Genomic DNA, 23,974 nt, shown 5'->3' with positions numbered 1-23,974 from the left:
CACTTAAATTCAAGCTGAATGTCGATACAAATTGATGTGTATCAAATTGTACTGATATATATCAATGGCATACATGCATCAGGAAATTTGCATTTTACTGCTCTTGTGAAGCAAATGATCCAAGTGCTTGCATATGCAGGAAAAACAATGACACATTCCAGATAAAACTGATTTGTTCTTTTGCTAAATAAATCAAACAATAGAGGAAAGGAAGCCAAGTGACATCACCTAACCCAGTGGGCAAACGCATGCAAGAATTGTTGGTGAAAAACACTCAAATGGTTTAAAAAGAATTTTAAAAAAAGAAGGGCTTGTGTCACTGAAACTTACATATATTATTATTACTTAATATGTTCTTTGGGGGATTTATTGATCCCCACACAAAAATCAGAGGCTGATGATCAGTGTTTAGGGCTAAGCTCATTTACAAATATCAAATTCCTTCTGGTTGCCAGTCTGAGAAAGAATGTGTGCTCTTTGCACTATATCATGTTCAAAAGTCAAAACCTAGGACCTTAAAACAATTGCTTAGTTTATCTCACATTCTGTTTTAAATTTCACATTTTATCAAAAAAAGTCCATTCTTTAACCCAAAGGACTCTCTAATTATTTTAATGCTTACATTTTCAACAGTTCAATAAAAAATACCCCAAACCTACCTGTTAGCTACAGCTAAGTAGTAAACAGGTACACTTTAAAACATAAACTTTAAAATGAAGTCAATATTAACCCTCTACTCGTTTTGTACTGCTATAATAACACTTTTCTCAAAAGCAAACATAACTTTATGAAATGTGGATCTCTGCTGTGGAACATGTTTTCTGACATGCTAGGCTAATGTTAGCTTGCTTTGTTCTAGTTCAATACGACTTGTTGATAAAAGCAGTTCATAGCTCGTCTTCCTTGCACTTTTGACTTACCAGGTATGGCAAAAACTTACAGAAAGAGATCCTTCCACAAGCTAAGTGATTTCTGCAAAAATTGTAATTATTGATGACTAATGGGTTATAGCTGCAAGCTGTGCTGTGTTCATGTGTCTGTTGGTTTAGAGTGCCGCTCTAAAAGAAGATGTGAACTGACTTTTGATTGACTCTGTTCAGTCCAATTCTGGAACCAAGTTTGTGCCTTAAGAATCATTTCTGGAGTCATAAATCTAGTCAGTTACTATAAATCTTTTCTGGAGCTCAGAATAGAAACAGCTGCTCTTTCAACTGATCTCAATCTCCCACAAGGAAAATCATTTCCAAAAAATGTTTCCATCTGCCTTATGAACAACAACAACTACAAAAACACCTTAAACAAGGACAAAGCCTTCTTATGAGGAACTTTTTAAGACTTTTTTCCGCCAAACCTTTCCAATTCAACAAGCCTCTGCAGCATCTGTTTTTTCTCACAAGAGATCAAATGAAACTTCTATTTTAACTTGTCTTCCAAAATCTCTCAAAAGCTGCTTGTGCATCTTTTACACAAAGGCTTTAATCTTCACCCAACATCAGACCTTCTAACCTTTCCCTCACAGTGAGGAATGTGCAGCTGTAATTCTGGGCGTGTCTGAGAATGAGAAACGGTTCATGCTGGTTTATGTGTTCAGTCTATCAGAGCAATTAGTTCATTCCGGGAAAACAGAGTGCCGATCTGGGAGAGGGTGTTTGTCTGCCCTGGCAGTGTACCTATATGAAATTCTCACCAAATGATGACTTTAAGTGAAAATGTCCCATTTTTGAAGTACGGACAAAAAGATTTACAAAAAATAAAATAAAATGCACAGTTGAATTGTTTAAAAACAGGTAGCCAACAGTCTTTCAAAATGTCTTTGCCCACTAAAACTGCAGATTTAAGAATGTGACAATCATTCCCAGCAGTATGGAAAAGGAGAACTCAAACTATTATTTAGGTAGATTTTTTGCCAGCACAGACTTCAACTTGCCATTGGAGCAAGAGGAAAGGACGGGGGAGTTCTCTTTGGGATTAAAACCCAGTGTTCTACATTCACAACATCCCATTTTGAAATGTGGCTCCATGTTGAAAATGAATTTAAACCACTTGTAACTCTAAAGAGGTTTTTAGATTTAAAAAAAAACAAACAAACAAAACATTGCAACACATTTTCTAGAGGAACAGCAGCCACTTGCAATCCATTCTTTTAACCTTAACAATAAACATCTCTGGGGGTTATCAATGTTCTTATTCTCTCAAAACATAAGCAACATAAAATCTTGTAACATTTACATTTATGAGGACATTAATCTGATCTGCCTCAGGCTTCTGCAGTGGAAACAACAAAAGTTCCTGGAAAAGTTTCCTGCAACAGAAAAGCTCCTTCAAGGCATATTTCTAGTACAAAAACCGTGATGTTTGATTAAAGTAAAAATGTTATTGATTTATTGATTTTCAACTGTAACATTTAAAAAAAAATAGTTATCTGTTTATGGGTACAAATAAAACTAATCACAACAACTGTGGATCATTAACATATTTTTAAGAAAAGATGTGATGCTGCTGCTCTGTCTGTGAAAAACATGTTTCTCTTTTTTCTTTTCTGTGAATGTTACAAACTTCCTCTGACAATGAAAGTATTACATCTCTCTTTCTAATTATAAATGCTGCAAAATGTTGAGAACTTTATAGTTATGCAGAAGGTTTTAATCCTGAAGAAGCTGTTGCTCATTTTCTCACCTCAGCGCACAGAAGTCTGTGAAAACCCCATCAAAATTTGCTTCTGTGGCATTTACAGTGACTGCAAATAAGCCTGAGAAAAAGCGTTCAGTGTTTCACAGTCAAAACAAACCCGGAGTTTTGAATTCCTTTAGTTTCTACACTTTGACTGTCAGCGTTTTATATCTTAAACAGCTCAGTTTGTCTTTCTTGTAAGCTCAGGACAATTGTAGCTTCTATCCAAGGAGCCACAAGATTAATTTACAACCACATCCTTGTCATGTCCAGCGGCTGACATTTACAATAGTCCTGTTTTTTTTAACCAATTGAAACCCTTCCACTCTGGGTCAACTTCAGGGCAACACCTTAACCTACCAACCCACTGAGACAAAAAAAAAAAGAAAAAAAAACTGAGCTTACTTGTGTCTCTGAGTACAAACAAATCATTACGGAGACAGGGCTTCCAGCCAGTACTTGCTACTCTCCAGGGCTGATCAGGATCCTGACAACCATCCAGCACTGCTGTCTGCAACAGTTAGGCAGCAAAGGGAAAAAGGAACTGAGGCATTTCGATCAATATAGGCTCATTATCTGCTGCCTTCTGTCCCAGAGAGATGAGTCCCGGCGCTCGGCCGGCCTGTTGATGAGCAGAGCGCACCACAATTCAATTAGGGTATGGCCAAGATGCCAAAAGAGGTTTGATCAAAGCACTCTGTTGAGCTAATTAGCTCACGCTGTGGTTTATGAGGGCTATTTTTACATCTGAGGAGAAGACTGCTCTGTTTTGTTAATGGCAGTTTTTCTTTTTTACGGTGAATTGGGCAGGGAATAACCTGGCTCATTGTGGATTCATAGGTATAAGCCAGGAGAGAGCAGGGTGTCCCTGGTGCTGCTCAGAGCACATGCCCACATGTATATTCATGCAGACAAAACACATACACAACCAGAGGGTCCTTCAAAGGGTCACAAAAGGGTTTAACACCACCCCCTTTTTCACAGATTACACTTGTCAGCATGGAGGTGTGTGTGTGTGTTTGTGGTGTTGTGTGGCTCCACGACAGGAAATGTGAGGTTATCAAGAAACAGCGGCGAGGAGAAAACGAAGCTGTCCGCAGAAATCTTCAGGGGCTTTTTAAGGAACCAGCTGACGTCTATATAAATCACGTTAAAAATGGTTGACCTCCTTCTTTATGATGAGACGAAACGACCTGAGGCTTGCAAAGGAAAAACAGGTGTGTTGCTCGAGGTATATTACTTAAGAGACTTAGACACAATTTTAAGAGTTGATAATCGAGTTCCTTGTGTCTAATTCTGTCATATGTCACTATAATGTCATAAGTCTTCTATCCCTATCTATTTGACTTATTTTAACAATGAAGGTATGGTCATATGAGTTCAGTTATGCTGAGGAGATTTTAGTAACTGACTGGATTTTTAAAATATCCTTTAATATGATCATCCCTGTGATTTTTCTGTCATAATGCAAAATGTCACATCACATTTATAAGTGATTTAATGATTACATTTAAGGTAATATTTGTGAAAACCTAAAAAATCATGGCAGAGCTGTATTATTTGTCTTTGTGGGTGAAGCGTGGCTGGTATACCTGTTCTTAAAACAAAGAGAGAGAAAAGGGCTTCAATTAAACTCATGCAAATACGTGTCTCTGATATAAAAGTTATCAAGCAAAATATTCTAGCAAATGAAAAATAAGCCCCCTTGTCAAAAAACAATAACTTAAACCAGGGGTGTCAAACTCCAGTCCTCAAGGGTCGGTGTCCTGCAACTTTTAGGTGTGCCTCTGCTGCACCACACCTGAATCGAATAATTAGGTCATTAGCAAGGCTCTGGAGAATTTATCTACACAAGGAGGAGGTAATTAAGCCATTTCATTCTAGCGGTTTGTACCTGTGGCACATCTAAAAACTGCAGGACACCGGCCCTGGAGGACTGGAGTTTGACACCTGTGACTTAAACAGTTCCACTTTCTTAAGATACAGCAGTATTTGGGCAGTATGAAGCAGAAATAATGCATTAGCTTGTCAGCGTCATAGTTCTAAATAAATAACTTGAGGCACAGCAGCATCCAGAAACTTAATTTAACCCACAGAAAAGCTAGAAGTGATGGTATGGTTAATTGTTAAATAATATATTAAATGAAAAGAAAAGCTCCATTGTATTAGTGCATGCCCCTTTGTCTACACTCAGTTTCTGTTTTGAATTACTTCATGCATGATACAATACATCATAACCTCCCTGTTTGTCTCTTTGAAAGGAGCATTTTATTGCTTCCTCAGATGTTGAGAGTGGCGTTTTACTCGATGGCATGACCGAGCTCACTTTTAATGCCACTATAAATTACACTGTCACGCTCCGTCAAGTAAACTCTGTTCCATCACTGATGGAGAGAAAGGCGAGCCTGAGGAGCATCATTTGAGACTTCACTACAATCTTTTTGATATCACTTTCGGTGACTTTGTGAACTTGAAAAGCTGAGTGATGTTTCATTGGTTTCACATGCTTCAGTATATGATGTTTCCTGATGAACACAACTCCCAAACACTAAGATCATCCCATAAATGCAGGTTTCACCTTTATTTACATAGAAAGGTGGCAGCATCAGGGGGTCATGCTGGGTGAGGTTTACTGTGAGTAGCAAACCTTGAATGTGTCCCACTCAACAAAGAGTGGGATCTTAATCACATTATTCAGAGTGGAGTTCATGAATGTTCTTCAGACCAGCATGTTTTCTTTCCATTAAGAGGACTTCAAACAAACAAAAAACTGCACTTTAAAAAAAAAAAAAAAACTTAAAAAAAAAACTAAACCACAAAATCGAGAAATTTCAGTCTGTTCTCACATTAAGGCTGTTTTTCCATTTTCAAAAGTAGCAAAAACAAGTGCACAAACTTACCAGCTGTAAAGTGCAAATAAAAATGAGAGTGCATCGTCCGCTGCAGCAGCCCATTGTGTCAGCGGAGGGAAACGCGGTGACTCTATGAAGGACTTGGTATCGAGCTCTCGGCGTGCCGTCCAGACTCAGTCTTGATCCAAACACCGGCTTTGTCCCATCCTCCTCCGGCGTCTTTTTCACTGAGCCCTGGGAACAGCGACCAGAGTCGGCTGGGTTGCTCCGGACGTGTCTGTTTACCTCCGCTCTGGCCGACCGGTCGCACTGGAGGTGACTGGCTGGGAGACAGGGAGCAAGCCGGTGTGTGTGTAAAAAAAAAAAAAAGAGGAGGAGGGGCAGGGAGGAGGTGGGAGGTGGTCGCAGTGGCGCTGGTGGGGCAGACACACTGAAAGACTGACTGAGGGCAGCGATTTATGGCAGCATCAAGAAATAATAATAATAACTATAATAATATTAATAATAATAGTTATCATTATTATATCAGTATTTTTTAATATGCATTAGTAAGAAGAGTATTATTAATAATCATATTTTCACTCATTTTTATTTTTAAAAAAATGAACAGACTGTTGAATAGATGTTTTCATGTCTGTGTGTAACAGGGCCAGTGTTGTTAATTAAGCGTACAAGCAATTTAGTAATGACTTTAGTTCCTCGGGGTCAGGACATTACCTAACCCCTTCAAAAAAATGTGGAGAAGTGGCGCCATCTGGTGTCGAATAAGAGAGAATAAGAAGCACACGGGATTCAGTGTACTGTACTACTACCGGATTGCTTTTGGACGCCTTCGGACTTGGGGGACCGAGTTCAAATGGTTTCCTTGATAAGGAAGCCATTTGGAGTTTGAATGGTACATTCAACATATGGAGACACATAGTTTTTCTGTAGTAGTAGCTTTATCGAGAAGCCCTGTAATACACATTGTACATTTCTTCTGGTATAATAGGAATATTTAAGGACGCTGATCATTACATATTTATATCTATAGTTATGAACTGCAAATCAGTTTGTTTTAATGTGTAGTTCCTTGGATCAGCTCTTTCTGTAAACATTGTTTTGTCCCTATCGTTTTTTCAAAGTGTAATTTTGTAACTTTTTCTGATGGAAAAATTACTAGGATAAGAATATTCGTTTGACATTTGAATGTAACTTAAAATAAAAACGCCTTTAAACACCTCTCGCTGTTAACCTCATGTTCTTCACAACCAGGGTGGCTCCCACTACTTTCCTCAACAAATTCATAAATGTTTCAGACTTTTGAGGGATGACCGGGGAAAGACTTCGGATCTAATTTCATCACACACTCCTCCGTTCTGTTCCTTTTAAAGCTCCGCTCCTCTTCTTTTGGCATCCTTCAGCTACACTGCCCTGGCCACCTGCATTCGCCCTGGCCCAGAAGGAACTCCCCTCTCTCAACATTGCCAAAAATAAACAATTGGGTAGTCTCTATGGAAGTCGACAGAAGGGAGTCACTTAATGTTTTAGGAACTTTAAGTCTATGCCCTGGTGACTGTGTGATGTTTTTTTAATTTATTGAATAATCACTGTTTAATAGGTAAACTTAATTTTATGTAAGGATCCACATGCAAATGTTCACCTTCATCTAAAATTCCTTTTTAAATACTAACGAATGATATATTTAAACATTTTGACACTGCATAGTTTTTTTTTATTTCATCGGTCTAGCTTTCTTGTAACATTTGCATCTGATGTGCTTCGCTGGCTACATTTATTGCCATTGTTGTGTTAAAAGAGTTCAAACAAATTCAGCTTTTATTGCAGGAGCATAAATTCACACTGAAAAACAAAAAATTCCTGGAAAAATCTGAGGTCCCAAATCCACTATTGCTGCTGGAGTAAATAATAATAATAATAATAATAATAATAATAATAATTATTATTATTATTATTATTATTATTATTATTATTATTATTATTATTTATTTGCGGGTTCTAATGAAGCAAAGACCAACATGCATGTACAACTCATCTCTTTAGCTGTTGTTGCTTTTTAACTTTTTATGATTCCTTTGTTGATTTGCCAATATGCTATGGGTCTTTATCCTGGATCATCTGAGACATTTCCGTTTTCTAGTTAAGTCCTCAATTTATTTTTAGATATTTGACTAGTTACACATTTAAACAGTGGGTTAAACTATGTCTCCTAAAAAGGTTTGTAAGATCAGGCCTTTCCAACAACAAGCACTGAAGATTTAGTTTTACCTTGGCTGACATCTGTTGGAGTTTTGACAGTTCAATTTTTCAAAGTTTTTTATTATTAGTTTATTACATTTGTTTTTACAGGGTTTTATACTTATTTACCAGAACTGCTAATAAATATTAGTGGCACTGTGATGATTTCAGTTACTCAGAAACTGGATGTCTTTTGAAATTGCATTTACAGTCTTTATTGCATCAGCTGGATTAAAAAATATAAACACTCCTTAAATAAGGGTTGTCAGTTTATATGAATCAGTATTCAAATAATGAATATTCTTAGGTCTTCATAAGACTTTAAGATTTTAATACACGTTACTTTAAATAAGTCAGAGCAGGAAGTAGGCTTACAACCAGAACACAACCGTTCCTTGCATGCACAATATTCACAGCTGCATTTCTTATGAGAACATCTAAGTGTGTACCAGAAGATTATGTGTGTGTGTGCGTGCGTGGGTGTGTGTGTGATCGGTGATAGCTGAAATAAGGTCAATGTTATAGTTCTGACTATTTGAAAGCCTGATCGAGGCTCTACTGTGTGTTCCCATTTTGCCCGACACCTCCTTTTCTCCTTACTCTTTGTTCGTGTGTGTGTGTGTGTGTCTGTGGGAGGGGGGTGTGCGTGTGTGTGTGTTTCTCGACCATTTCTTTCATGACAAGTGCGGCCCTCCGGGGCTGCTGTTCTCCACCAAGACGTTAATATGAAGTGACAGGACAGCCAGTGGCGTTCTGCTTGGAGGGGACTTGCTTTGTGGAGGAGACCTGAGAGTCTGTCTCATAGTGGACAACAATAGAAAAAAAGACCTTCGAAGGACAGAGTTTTTTCTTCTTTCTGAAAGCATCTTAGTGCTGTCATTTTTGTCTCCACTCTGATTGTCTGTTTCTCATTTTCTTTTTCTTTTTTTCCACACATTTTAGAGATTATGCAGACCTTCATGATTCCTCATGCAGACACACTCAAGACAAGTGTGTTTGCTGGTGATTAAACATCCAGTTCATCCTTTCTAAGGTAGATATGAGAGCAGAGCTGATTGTATCCACTTTCATACGTAGGAGTTTGAACAAATCAATTTCCAAAATGACTATAGTGGCCTAGAATTAATCTTAGACTGAAATGATTGTATAATTCATGCTGAAATACTGTGAGTCTCACGAGGGCCTGGTTTGGGTGACAGAAACAGGTCAATTTTCATTGGCTGAAGTCTGCTTTATTACTAAATCGGAACTAAAACAAGCTGCTCTGTTCGGCGTTTCAAACATCAGCATCAACACAAATTTGCTGACTTGCCTCAAAATTGTTGCCTTTGCTGGTTGTTGAACAAGCACATGAATGCTTTCTTTATTTAGGTCCATCTAATGAAACTTTAATATTGTACATGTGGCACTGGATGTAACAAGGAGACAGATTCTGTTCTGATTTTTTCCTTTTTGTTCCACCAACATCCCAGACTTAATGAAGAATAAATACAAAGGACGATATGAGGAGGATGTCAATAATTCATGAATGGATTATGCTTTGCTGAGGAAATATTGGTGGAATCCTTTTAACATCTGGTGTTGTTCTAATGTTTGCCGCTTGGGGGCCTTCTTTCTGGGGCCGTTTTAAATTGAACGGTGGTGCGTCAAAGGAAACACAAGCTAAAGAAAACAGGACATTGGGAGGTTTTACTTCAAAATAAAAGAAACATGAGCTGTGGTGGCCTTAAGGTGGATTTATAACACAAAACGAGATGAATCCCACTGGTGCAAATATTTAAAGTACTCCTATTAGATGGTGATTTATTAAATTCACATATACAGACAAGGAAAAATTTGTACTGTAAAAGCTCCTTAAAATATTGTCTCATTTCTCCTTAACTTTGAGCTGCTTTTCATGAGCCATTCCGTTGATTTAAAGGGAGATAACACCATACTGTGTATTTTGACATCACTGTCTTCATCATATTAAAGTTACAAAAAAAAGATGTCTAAGGAGTTCAGATATATTATATAAGTCCATCTACAAACATCTGTGACCAGAGATGAAAATATTATTTTAATCCCTGGGATGAGGATACAAGAAGAAATGCAACCCCACATTTTCAGATTAATCACATAATAGAAAAAGAGCCAAAGAATACAGTAATACATATCAATACCCATTAACAAGTCCCAAGCTTTGAAGAATATCTTTTAGCCAGAGAAGATTAAACTAGACCTTTTTGGTCATTCACATCCACTCTGCTAGCCCTTAAAATCTGAGACATCTTGTGCAGTTTGTTCAAAAAGAATAACAAGTTGGCAAAGAACAAAGTGAGGAAATGTGGTCAGTGTTGCTATGGTCAGTTTTGTTATGTTAACCAGTTAGTTTGCAGTTATAAGTTGATGTCACAGTTCAGCTTTGCCCAATTCATCAGACCTCTTTTAAGGGTCATTAATCATAATGTGATTTTTGTGTGTGGGTGTGTGTGTGTTTTATTTTAATTATTGGGTAAATAAGCACACATATAGAACAAATAAGCAAAAGTATTACTTATCAAAACATCCGAGAGTGTAAGAATTAATGAACTTAAGTCAAACCTGAGTTATAAAATTTTAATCCAATATAAGAAATTAAATAAATCACACATCACATCTAATCCTTTTGAATCAGACAGCAGTTTCAGACCTTATATAAGGATGTACTTCCACCTGAACATGTGTTTCAAAAATTACAATACATGTTCAGTGTTGTAATTTTTGTGAGATTTTTTATTTTTTCACAAAAAGTACATTTTTAAATAAGGTGCTCAGTTTGTTAATACTCTTACACAGTCACTACAACAGTTAAACGTTTCCATAAGACAACATTAGAATATGGCATATCTTTTATAAAAATTAAATAAACAAATACAGTAAAACATGCTTGTAAAATACAAACTAAACGGTTGCGGTTATTTAGATTTATACCATAATGCTTACATCTTTTTATTTTGAAAGTCTCAACAGGAAATTAAAGCAGCTCCTGGATGAGCCTTGACAGCGATGTAAGTCACATGGTGTTCTTAACGGAGAGCTGATGGAGCCAGATGAAAGAGGCAGGAGGCGAGCCCCTCCGCTTGCGCGTCAGCATCCCCTCAAATAGAAATCCGCTGCTGTCACTTCAGCCCTGCTCGCATAGAGACTGACGGCTGCAAACGATAATTAAAGGCTGATCCCGTCTGGGTATGCAACGGTTTATTATTTTGTTGAATTTTTTTTTTTTTTTTTTAACGTGATGCCAGAGGAGGAGAGTAAAGGGAGGCTGTGAGGAGCGTTACGGAGAATGGTAGTGAGGATCAAGGCGCGCTGTCCCAGGAGAACTCATCCGAAGAGCTGTCCGTGAAAGACCGGGATGCTCCTCTAACACCACCCGGGGCGGGTGAGTAGCCGATATCGCATCTCTTAATATAAGAGTTAACACGAGAGTTTAAGGCTTCTTGTTTCCTCTAATCGCTCGACATTACTGCCAACTACATCGATTCCACCTGTCTGATCAATCCTTGATATGCTTCTTTTTTTTTTTTTTAAGTGCACGCAGTCAGTAGATCAACCGCGAGTAAAAGCGGCTGCTAAATGGAAGAAATAGTGCGCTCAGCCCATGGGCACGCCGGTACTTCACCGTGGTGCGCGCACACATCCTCGGGGTTGAACGCCATGCAGGGCGCTTCTGCGGGGGGCTTGCGGGGTCCGTCGTGTCTCTTTAAAGTTTTGATTAGAGTGAACATGTGTTCCACACAGCGGCCTCAGTGGCCAATTAATACAGCCTTTGTAAGGGGGCTTCTCCTATCACAGACACTCATCATTAATCCAATGATGGCCCGGAGGGCGTGGGTTGGTGTCCGCGCTGATAAGAGGAAGCCACCAGCCCTGCTCTCACACTTGGGCTGATTAATTATGGACTCTGGCTGTGATGCCTGCAGAAATGATGCACACATCTCAAAGAGTCATAGCAGTTCATGTTAAATTTTTACCATTTTATATGTGACATTTTGGATTATTACCCCCAAATCTACCCAAATTACCAACACTGGGTTTAAATTTAGGTCGTCCTTCTGTCCTGATGTTGATCTGGATGATTTTCTTTTCTTATTTTTGGTGAAAATCATACAATGCACACTGTTTTGCTAAAAATTTAGGTGTGGGTGTAAGAAGCACTTCCACATGAGCCCCAGTGCATGCAGATGAATAAAAATCCACTTACTATGCTGCAAGGGTCTCCTTCTGCTGTGTAGGGGTGTGTGTGTGTGTGTGTGTGTGTGTGTGTGTGTGTGTGTGTGTGTGTGCGTGTGTGCGTGTGTGTGTGTGTGTGTGCGTGTGTGTGTGTGTGTGTGTGTGTGTGTGTGTGTGTGTGTGTGTAGCTCACCTCATTACACTCATTGTGTTGACTTAAGCAGTAGGGTCACCCCTGAGGCCTGTTCACCTGCCTTACTGAGGAGCGATGCCCAGAATTACACCACACACCGCGGTGGGAGAGGCTTTTCAGCTTACATGATCAAGTTCAGCACCAGACTGAAGCGTCATGTATTAATCTGATGCGCCGTAAATATTCTGGCTGAACTGGATTAGGCTGCTCCCCAATCCTGACAAATGTGTTTTGACGAGAGGTGCTTAACTCTTTTATCTTGTCTTAAAAAATAAAATAAATTGTGAAAGAGCTCCGGGTCCTGTTTGACTCCTGAGAAATTATGTTTGCAGCCTGCCCACCCACACATTGCACTCGATTTCTCCACAAAGTGACAAAACTAAACCATCTCCACTTTACAGCTGTATATTTACAGATCATTTCTGATATTAAACATCAAGCAAAATCAAACTGAAAAGCCTGGGGGACGAGGGACTACTTTTTAAGATGGAGTCGGGCCTTCAGTTGAGGGTGATAGAACAGGTAGTTATATTTCATCAGGCGAAGTACAAATGCTGATGCACTCAAGGTGACGAGCCAGGAGTGCTCCTTCCTCCTCGTCTTATTCAGCTTCCATCTTTACAACGTTTCATCCTACAGAAATACTCTGTAGTTCATTTGTGCATCTTTGCTGCGATGTGTTTTCCACATTTTCGTTCCTGACCTGTCTGCTGGGCTCCTTGATCGCTGTGATGCTGTTTACTAGCTAACGACTAATACTGAGATTAAGTAACACACAGGTGGACTCTATTTGATAAGTAGGTGACTTCTGAAGGTAATTGATTAGATTTATTTTACTTGGGAATATCAAAGGAAAAATAGCCAAATAAAAATGCATGCCACACTTTTCAGATTTTTTGGTATTTTAATTACATTTTTACAGAAGCTTGGAATCAGACAAAACAAACCTTTTCCTTCAATGTGATAAACCATAAACTGAGTGATAATAGTTCAACCCGTTACAGTTGCTACATAAAACTCTTGTTGCTCTCTCTGTGATGACCGGAATTGTACCGTTTATTTGCCAGATTTGTTTTGATTCGTCTGCATAAGACTTTAGAGCCAAACTTACAGAGACGTTGTTTTCCATTCCTGTCCCCTGCCCTGTTTAATGGCATCAACTATTCATCTCAAGGTGCACAACGTCTGAACCCTGGCCAACTCCAGATTCTATGTCTGTTAAGAACGGACGGACTTGCAAAGCCAACAACTTCTGGGCACTTGGGACTCGGAGCAGGCGACCTGTCAGACGAGATCTAAAAGATTTTTTGAAAAAATAAAATAGCTAATTCATTCACTATCTTTCTCTATCAGCCTTAAGCTCTTCAGGTTTGTGGGAAGCTGGAGCTTATCTCAGCAGACAATGCATTGCAAGGTGAACGTAGCGATGTTGCTAAACATCAATTAAGAGTGACTAATTAGCACAGCACGCTTGTTTAAAACTGCAGAAGGAGCCGGAGAAAAGCCAAGCAAACACAGAGATAACACGCAAACAGGAAGGCTCCAGCTGCGAGCCGCTGGAACCAGCCACACATAAATCATACTCTGTTAATTCTCCTTTCAAGGTTAAAGGGATAGTTCAGATATTTTGAAACATGGTTCTCTGGAGTAATTATCTGTTTTGGCTCCCTTATTTGTTGTAGACAGATGTCATGTTGCTCTGAGTTTGCATGAAAATGATGCAATTCACAACTCCAGTGGCCACTGTGCTCAAAAATCTGTTCATTTGTGTTGCATGTGAGGAACCCGCTGCGTGCAGGGGTCAAAGTTGAACAAATCCCAACTTTGACTCTGATACACGGCCAGTCAACATAAAATGTATCTATCAAACTGCTCTTGATCAAACAGGAAGTAGCAATTAAGTGTGAAAATGAAGCTCCTTCCTATTACAAATTGTAAGACGAGACAAACTCATTTTCATAACATAACATAAATAAATCATAGCCATTATACACTACTGTTATTCTCATCTGCTCTATGGAACTATACTGGAGAAATCAAGGTTCACTGAGTCCTACATCAAGTTCAGCAGGGCATGCTGCTTTGGGTGTGAGAGCCACATAGCAACTAACCAAACAGACCACATTTTAACTGTTAGCAAAGCCTCTTAAACTACTACAATATTACATTTTATCTGAGGGATACAATACCATACTAGCAAATATTAACTGTCTACACTTCCACTGTAAGCAGATGCTAGATTTATGTCATTGGAGGTCGACACTCAGCTGTATCAAGCTGGGACTTGTCAGTCTGCTTTTTGGTAGCCAAGAGTAAGAAAATCTTTTAAGTTTGTCATCAAGCTGTAATTTGTGCAACTGAATCAAAGATCACTTGCTTCACTGTTGTGATTGTTTGCAAATTATCTTTACAGGATCTATAATTGGTCAACCATAACCTCTGCAACTTTGAACAATAACACAGTTCAGATGAGAAAATGTAAAAAAAAAAATTAAAAAAAGTAACAATAGGTGTTAAATATGCTAATATAACATTGTATCCCATGTATATGAACATTTTGAGTTTGAGTTGCTATAAATGGCTAAAATAACTCAAAGCAGGGGCACCTTTCAAACTAAATGTTAGCCTTTCTTCTCTCTGAGGATTTCTTCTCTTTCCTACTAACACACAGATATAATACTAGGTTACTGCACAATATCACTTCAAAGCATGAAAACTATTCTTTTAAGCAAATCAATCTTTTTTTCTGTTAAGACAGCTCAACTCAGTAGGATGGACTATTCCTGGTTGTCACATTGCTTGTTGTGGCCACATTATAATTAACATCTGTCAACATCACATGGCTGATCTGAAAGTCTGTCAACTTTGCAGTAGTCACTGTGTAAAACCACTTGCAAAACTGAGTAAGGAAGTGTTTTGTATTTTTTTTTAAGCTCATGACTCTTGTTAAGATAGTGATAGTAACAACTGTTTTGGTTTGTTCTTCCTAGGTGGTCCACAGCCCTGAAATGTGAAATAACAAAGGAACTGGTTCATTTCTGTAACCATTTTGAAAGATATTTATGTGTTTCAAGTTGTTCCTAAATGTGTCAAGATGAATAAACTTCTTTTAAATGTAAATGTTTCTTGAAAGTACGTGCTTGAAAGCACCACGTTTTTTCCCAAAAACGTGGTGAGCTAATCAGAAACTGAGAATGCATCTTTCCTTTCCAGGAAGCACTCCCCTACACTCCGATACTCCCCTCCCTGTGCACAATCATCTTTTTTTTTCACATCATACTAATTTCTAATGCAGCCAAAACACTATTGTAGCCTTCTGCTCACACTTCTGTTGCATACAGATTGCCAGTTTCATTCACTCTCACGTTATTCTCCTTTAAATAATACATCATCTCTGAATTGTCATCGGGTTGCCAAACAGAGAAGAGTAAAGTGCACGTTGAGCACATTGAGGGTTTTGAAAATGTCAGCAATTGTCCATGGCCTTTGGTTCTTTGTAAAAGGTGCAAAATTGTGATGTGAGCTTCACAGATCATAGAGTAAATGGTCCATGAATCCTTGCAGTGTGCACGCTCACACGCTTGTGTACGTGTCAGCTGTCTATTTGTGAACGTAGAGACCACAGGGCGATGTAAATTGGCCAGTCAGCCGGACAGATGTGCCCTGGCCCGGGCTTGGGAGTGCGGAGCTTCAAACTGGCCTGCCATCCAGCATTAGTGCCATGGATCTGTTAACAAGGGGTTAAAGACTGCAAAACTCAGTTTTGTTAAAATACTCTCTGTTCTTTATTTCTGTGTACCAATCAACAAAAAAGAAGAAACATTGGAACATAAAAAATAAAGAATTATTCTTGTTTCTTCAACATGTGAAAATGTAAAAAAATCTCTAGTTTTTCACTCTGACAGCTGTTGCTTTGAATGCTTCTTTCTAATTGTCGGGTTCTGTGTCAGTTCACTATCTGTCTCGATCTGAGCTAAATACATTTCAGGCTCAGAGTGGCAATCGGTTGCCATAAAAGCAGTAGCACTGTAATTCATAACTATTGATTGGTGTCTGAGCGGCGTTTCAGCAAAACGACTCTGAACACAACTCCATACAGAAGCGAGTGGAGTAAATAAAGCAAAGTGGTGGCGATGATTTACATAGTTATGCTGTTATCTCCCCCACCCCTTTTTCTTAATTTGGGATGCACTCGTGGTGTAGGAACATTAAATAATTCTTCCTCTGAACATTGCTGTTGTACTTAAGGTAGCACAGATGATGCTGCACATCTTCTGCTGCCTAACCCTAACCCTACACTATTGAAGCTCTGAGGCTTCAATAGTTTTAGCCTCAGAGCTAAAACTATTGAAGCAATAGTTCAATATTGCTTCACCTCGCTACTGGTATGTAAACCCTACTAGCTTCAAAAACATAGACAGCTTTTGAGCATTGAGCAGTGGCTTTGCATTTAGGCAGAAAAGGTGTAACCGTAATTACAGTTTATATATATATATATATATATATATATATATATATATATATATATATATATATATATATATATATATATATTTATTTTATTTTATTTTATTTTTTTTTTTTTTTCTATGATTGGGGTGTAACATACTGACAAGATTTCAGAAAGTGAGGTAAAGATCAGCTGGGACTCTGAAGGTATTTCCCAAATGTGCTCAAGTTTTTTCCAAAAATGTTGCAGGTTTAGGCAAACACTTTAAATCAAATATCCAGAAAATTTGATCACTTTAATTCTCAATTTGAAGTGTTACTTTACAGGGCAGCTGAATAGTTCAGAAAGTCCTCTTAGCATTTTGTTGAAAATATAATTTGTATCACTGATAGCTTGTATGTCAACATGAAACTAAACATACATATAGCATTTTCTTTAGCAAAAGAGACCAAAACCCATAGTGGGGGCTTATTATGTCAAAAAAGTCAAACTCAAAAAGCATTTTTTTTTCCCTCTTAGTGGGCTGGATCTTGATTATAATTTCTGACATTTGTTTAGTTCTGCAGGATGGAGTGTGCAAAATCTCTATTTTAAGCAAATCTATTTTGTACATATAAGCCTTAGGATATTTGACTTGCCTTGACCTCGGCACTGTGAATCCATGACACTCTGTTCACGTCACTCTTGGTTTCGTAGCTGAATTTGCTCCATTCAGTGTTCGGAGCATGCTAGCAAAAGGTTCACAGACACAGCTCCGCACCACGAATGTTTTCAGCCATTTCTTACTCATACTCAAAGTTTGTCACTCACTGTGGGTGGAGAAGTGTTTTTCCCCAAAACAGTTTAATCTGCGCAATCAGAGCAAACCTTCGGGATCTCATTAGCAGGGAGGGATGTTCCTCTCAATTGCTGCTTCTTTTTTTATCCTTTATGTCACATCCGCATTCTCCTCAAAAAGAAAAAAAAAGTTGCGCGCTTCAAGACAAGGAAGCATGTTACAAAACCAGTCTAAATCACTCATTTAAGAGTGCCAGTGTGTTTCAGCATATTTCATCCATCCATTATCTAAACACACTAGAGTGGTCATTGGGTGAGAGTCAGGGTACACCCTGGAAGGGTCACCAGTCCATTGCAATGTTTCAGCATTATTTTACACTTTATAACATCTAGGGTAATACACATAGCCTTAACAAATGCCAACAGTGGCTTTCACAACTGTTTTTGACCTTGTAGAATTCAGCAAAATACTTTGAATCGTTTTATATTTAATTTGACATATAGCTTGTTCAATTCAGGAGAAAAATAAAGAAATCTGTTTGAAGGATACAAACACAAAAAAGCTGCAACAACTTGGTTGCATAAAAGGGCAGACTCTTGTACTAGTACTTTGTTGAAGAACCTTTTCATTCAATTTTAGCATTCAGTCTTCTTCAGTAGGAATCTATCAGCATCCCACATCTTCACTTACTTGTATTTTCCTACTTTATTTGAAAAGAGTTTAAATAAATGAGAATGAGAGAACGCCTCTCGATTGAAGCCCTCTTCAGGTGATACCACAGACATTTTGTCGTATTTAGCCCTGGACTATGTCTATTCCACTCCCAAACTTAAGTTTCCCTCTTATGAATTTATTCTTCTGTGAATTTGGTCAAAGCTTGGGGAGATTGTAGCCAGACAGGCATGTTTTTTGATGAACAACAAAAGCCTTCTGTCTTATAGCCCTACTCCTTAGCTTAGTCATATAGCAAATACATACATGTAGAACAGAACCAGTACCTTGTTCCTACAGGTCCTTCAATGTTGTTGTCAACACTGGAAAAAGAAAGAAAAAAAAAACTGGATAAGACCAGTTTCTTTTTGGTCTTATCCATAATTTGTGATGTTCCTGCTGTCCTATACTTTATTCTAGTATCCATCACTCTTTCAGTATACTCAGGAGAATGGAGACGCAGGGGGTGAGGGGGATTGTCTCATCAGACCAGGTAGGATCTAGTAGCTATTCTGTTGTAATAGTGGTAAGGAGTGTGATCTTTTGTAGAGTAAAGATTGCTCAACAAAAGGTCTTTGCAAAAGTACATCAGCTAACTCCCTGTCTGCCTCGCTGTACAACAGAACAGAGTAATAACGAGACACTGCTGTTGAAATGAAAGAAAAATTAAGCTTCTCAATTGCTGTAAATTATGGCAATCAGAGACAAAGATATGAGATGAAAAATGTTATAATTTATTGGTAATCAGAAATCAAGATGAGTAAACAGAGGAGTTATCAAAACAAAAATGTTGTGGTTGTCCTAAAATAGCATGGGATGATTTACATGATTCAGCTGGACACCATGCCCATGTCTGCTCATATTATTTATCATTAATGTTTGTTGCTTTTAATGTTATATTGCCTGAAAGAACAGTGGATCATTGATTTTGAACATCACCAAGCTGGTGCTTGGCTTAGGTAAAGGTAGCTTGTTGATTTGTTGTAGGTTTTCAAAATAAAAGGCGGTGACCAGAAGCCTTTGTCAGTAGTTAAATAAAGAAAGTTAAAGTGTTACTCTGTTGGTTATAAAACTGCTGTAAAATATTCAGCAAACTAAAACTATCTTTCTCCAATATACCTGCATGTGTTATTGTTTTTTTTGTTCTCCAAGATGCCTGGTGGGTAATTTGTATGACATCGTTGCAAATATCCTAGGTGTGTGTTTGATTGGCTAATTTAGGATTACTTTATAGAATTTGAGATATTCTGACAAATTCATATTGCAGAATATAAACCGTAAGTTTATGTTTCTGCACATTTCTGAGCGTTTTGTCCAAGAGAGTCTGAATGTATAAACTTTTCTTTCTGTTGGAGGCACAGAAGTTGGTTGTCTAGTTCACCTTTCCAACCTTAACTGTTTTATCGATTCCTCTGACAGTCACACAGGTGTTGCTGATGCAGGATCAGCTTCTGCACTCAAAGATGACAGTGGAGCAGTCATGCTGAATGCTCCCTTTATTTATTCATTATAACGCGGCTCGCCGCTATGCTCTGCACTCTCAGAGGACTCGTCTCACCTGTTTCACCTCATGAGGTGTCTGGGACGGTGAGGCGTTTGGTATCAGATCTGTCTTGGGTTTATTTGATCAAAGAGTGCTCGCCAAAAAGTCTCAGCCCCAGCTTGAGCTCGCCATGAATGAGAGAAGCCGCGGGGACAGAGAAAGTTAGAGGAAGAATGGAGGGTGGAGTCCAGGGCTCGGGGGATGACGGCAAGGCAGATCCCGTATTGATTGGTTTAGTAAGAGAATCCTCAGGCTTTTAGTGGTACTCCTTAATAAGAGGAGCTTGTGGAAAGAGAGATCACATCATCTGAACTCCACTCCAGAGGCTGTCTTCAGCTTTAAAAATAATTTACCGCGGTAACAAAACAAAAACAACAGAAAGGTCAATTCAATTCGCTACGTGAGATTGGAAATATAGTAGAGAGAAAATGTTTTGCCATTTCTTCTTTGCAAAACAGCTTAAATTCAATCAGATCCGCAGAAGAACAGGAATGATCAAGTCTTGACGGATTCTCAACTGAATTGAGGTTTAGACTTTGTCTGCTCCATTTGTACTAATGAATGTTTTTTTGACTCCATTGTAGCTCTACCTGCTTGTCTAGCATTATTTTCCTCCTGGAAATTTCTCCATCTCAGTTTCAAGACTTTTGCAACCTCCAGCAGATTTTCTACCTGGATTGCTCTGTGATTAGCTCCATTCATTTTCCTGTCAAAATGAATGTCCTGCTAAAGTAAGACATCCCCACAGCACGATGCTGTCACCACTCTGGGAATGGTGTGTTCATTGCAGTGTGACGCACAAAAGGTTTTACATTGAACCCGATAACTTTCATGTCAAGATTTGTATTTGTAAAAAAAAAAAAATGAAAACAATTTATTATTTTCTTTTTACTTTACAAACATGCACCATTATGTGTCGGTCTATCAGATAAACACCCAAATAAAATATACTGAACTTTGTGGCTGTAATGTGATAAAGTTTCCATGATGTGAACATTTTCTGCAAGGCACTAAAATTATCACCAATCTTCTCCACGTTTTGCAGCTGGTTTCTTGTGGTTTGTTTGCACTGATGTATAGTTTCCTCTTTTTTTTACTCCGTCTCTCCTTCTGCACCCATGCTCTCCGTGTACCTTTGTGTTAAGTCAAGAGCCTGGTGTCAGAGAAACCCTGAGCTATTTTAGGAGGTAGGTGAATATATTGAGCGAGAAAGCGATGTGACACAACCGGAGTTGAGATTGCTCGGTGTCTGAAAACCTTGAAAATGTCTTGCTTTAGAGCCGTGCAACCCCCCACCCCACTCAACACCTTGCAGGTTGCTCGAAGCCACCATCAGATAATAGCTGTGGAAGCAAGCTGCACATCAAAAGCCTGAAGATAGCAACCATTTCACAGACAACTGCTTTTCCACATTGCATTGTGGAACACTGTATGTGGTTCATTTATATTTTGGGGCATCCCATACAAGATTGTGCATATTTATGTTATCATACATCTATACCTATACTATACATATGAGAACAGTCATTGTGTAAAAAAAAGAAATACTGAAGAACATGCAGCATTCTCTATTTTTGTACAAAAATATTAGTGAGTTAGGAGCTATTTTTAAGGCTATTTTTGATTATTTAATTTTATTCTGTATGTATTCACCTCTACATGAAAGAACTGCAGTCCCAAGCGATTTCTGTCTTTTTTTTCTTCTCGCACACTTTTCTTCTTTTCATGTGCTCTCATGAAAGCAGATTGGTGTTTTTGTAAAAAAAAAAAAAAAAACTATCACATTTTGCCCTTGATTTGATGGCCAATCTGCACACCTCTGTCTCCGCTGAACAGATTCATTTAGTCTTTATGTAAACTAACAGACTTGTGCATATATGCACTGCTTGTTTTTTTTTTTGCTTTTTTACAGTATGTGCTTGCACTTGTTTAATAAAATCATCATTCCCGAACAGACACTCGGCCTTCTTTCGCTCCTCTGATCAATAGCAAACTGAATCTCTCATTATGGTCACTGTCGTGAAATCTTTGCAAACCCAATTAACCAAATTGTGCACTAACTAAATTAGCAGCACCCTCTTGACCTTTATAAACCATTAAATTATATGTGATGTCGTGTTTTCACACTCTACACAGGATATCGTTTTTATTGGTTCTAATGTTGTGAGTCCTTAAAATAAGTCAGGGAGCAAAAACAGCTGCCCTTAAAATGATTTTGTGTGGCCCTCATACATATTTTTTTTTTTACATTACAGAAATTTGGTTAGTCAACTCAGGCAGTGTATACACATATGCATGTATTAAACATGTTAGGGTGAAATTTTCACTAATGTGAGCCCTTTCAGAAAAGATATTAGGAAATTAAAATCTTCTTAAGATGTGAATGTAAATTCTTAATTACATTTTTTGCTTTTAATTGAATTTGATAGTAAGTACAGCTTCAATTCAAATTCAGATACAAAAAAAATAATCAACTCTTTGGACCAGGAGCCAGTTCAAGTTCATGTGGTTCAGGTGACATTTTCACTGATAAATTGAAATCTGCTTACAGTGGAAAATAGAGACTACAACATATAGTATTCATATTTTATTTACCACATTTTTTGGCTTTAATTTGACACCATATTAAGTCAAACCTTCCAGCGACTTCTACTCAAAATCACTTTGATTTACTATACTTAGCTGAATATAGAGACTAAAGTTTTTTTTCTGACACAAAAAGCAGAACAATCCATCCCTAAATTAAAAAACAGTTTGCCTTTTCTTTTAATAAGACAATGAGACAATTTTGTTTTCAGTCTACAATAATTTACAGATACTTTTAAGCTTTAACAGCTACGTTAGATGGTTTGTACATTGTTGAGAAATTAAGGAAAAAAATTATCTGAAAGTAATCATGTTTCCATTTTTAATTATGAAAGAAACTGCACTTTCAAACATGGCAAAACGTTTATACACTTCTGCATCAGCATCTTGGACTCGCACTTCCTTAGCATGAAAAGATTTGTAGTGTACAAATTGACACTACATGCTGTCAATTTGTACACAGATTGTGCAAGTTGCTTTGTGGACCATCAGGGTGCTGGTACACCTGGCAACTATGCAACTTTATTTTGTGGTGCCAAGAAAAAAAAATTATATACTGTATATATATAAAACTCCGCCTTTCTTTCTGTGTTGCCACTGTATATGACTGACAAAACATCCATCCATCCATCTTCTGTTCACCCTTGTCCCCAATGGGGTCCGGAGGGTTGCTGGTGCCTATCTCCAGCTACATTCCAGGCGAGAGGCAGGGTACACCCTGGACAGGTCGCCAGTCTGTCGCAGGGCAACACAAAGACATACAGGACAAACAACCATTCACACACACACTCACACCCCTAGGGAGAATTTAGATAGACCAATTAACCTAACAGTCATGGTTTTTTGGACTGTGGGAGGAAGCCGGAGTACCCGGAAAGAACCCACGCATGCACAGGGAGAACATGCAAACTCCATGCAGAAAGACCCCGGGCCGGGAATCAAACCAAGGACCTTCTACCAACTGCGCCACTGTGCAGCCCTCTGACAAAACATTAGAACATAAAACAGATGTTAATGATACTGTAGCTCTGCTTGCCTTTCAGTTCATATGAAATGAAGGATTTTCCTATTTTTGCTTGGTGACTGTGATCAAGAAGTCACTCATTGTATTTTCTCATTGACATACAAGCAGAAAACCTAAATTGCTGTAACAAGAATAGTTCATTCTCAATATTACATTACTTGACAAAGACAACTGACATGACATAATGATATCCCAACTAACATTTATGGGTTACAGCTTTAAGGAGCTACAGGTAATGTCATTTTTTACTATAGCAACAAGCACTTCAGCATGGTGAGATTTGTTATCTGTGACTTTTCTGCTGTTTCTGAGGTTGTGAGTGGATGAGAATGCGTAGTAACTTGGCAGCAGCTGTGCGGGAGTGGAGGTGTATGGTAGGTGGCCTTGGACAAGAAGTGTAAAGAAAGGCAGAGTGACTCACCAAGAGAGGAGCCTTCAGAGTCCATTGACAAGCAGCCCACAGAGCTTTCTCCATCTGTGCTGTTGTATAGGATAGTCAGAGAGGCAGGAGAGTGATGGGGAAACATGTATGTAGGTTAACGTTTCAGAATTCACCAGGGGTAATGGTTTTTCCATAAGCCGCCATTGTCGAGGCTGACCTGGCTTTTAAGACTGAATCAAATCGATGGCTTCTCCGTCTTCGACTGGGGAGGAGCAGCGGAGGCTCTCTGTGTCTGCAGAGCCACGATAACGTTGCTCAATGGGCACTAACCACCTTTCAAATGGAAATGGAGC

At 38.5% G+C, this 23,974-nt stretch overlaps 2 protein-coding genes across 6 annotated transcripts in view; one reads left to right on the top strand and one right to left on the bottom strand.

Moving 5' to 3' along the window:
• Positions 1-5,868, bottom strand: part of LOC102220331 (sodium/potassium-transporting ATPase subunit beta-1-interacting protein 4-like) — a 50,850-nt gene extending 44,982 nt beyond the window's left edge. For all 3 annotated transcript variants that reach the window (XM_023344305.1, XM_014469748.2, XM_014469747.2), the window contains exon 1: positions 5,571-5,868. In XM_023344305.1, the coding sequence (XP_023200073.1) occupies positions 5,571-5,624 (54 nt within the window). In that variant the 5' untranslated portion in view covers positions 5,625-5,868. The remainder of the gene's footprint in view (positions 1-5,570) is intronic.
• Positions 5,869-10,606: 4,738 nt separating this feature from the next.
• The window catches only part of LOC102220074, a 52,006-nt gene continuing 38,638 nt past the window's right edge, over positions 10,607-23,974 (top strand). For 2 of the 3 annotated variants that reach the window (XM_023335667.1, XM_023335658.1), the window contains exon 1: positions 10,611-11,163. The gene's annotated coding sequence lies outside the window, so the exon portion shown is untranslated. Of the gene's footprint in view, positions 11,164-23,974 lie in introns of all 3 variants that reach the window. The other variant, XM_023335674.1, reaches the window with a different exon arrangement.

Source organism: Xiphophorus maculatus, chromosome 1 (assembly GCF_002775205.1).
Source record: "Xiphophorus maculatus strain JP 163 A chromosome 1, X_maculatus-5.0-male, whole genome shotgun sequence".
In the NCBI taxonomy this organism is placed as follows: Eukaryota; Metazoa; Chordata; class Actinopteri; order Cyprinodontiformes; family Poeciliidae; genus Xiphophorus; species Xiphophorus maculatus.
This window is presented reverse-complemented; position numbering and strand designations above follow the sequence as displayed.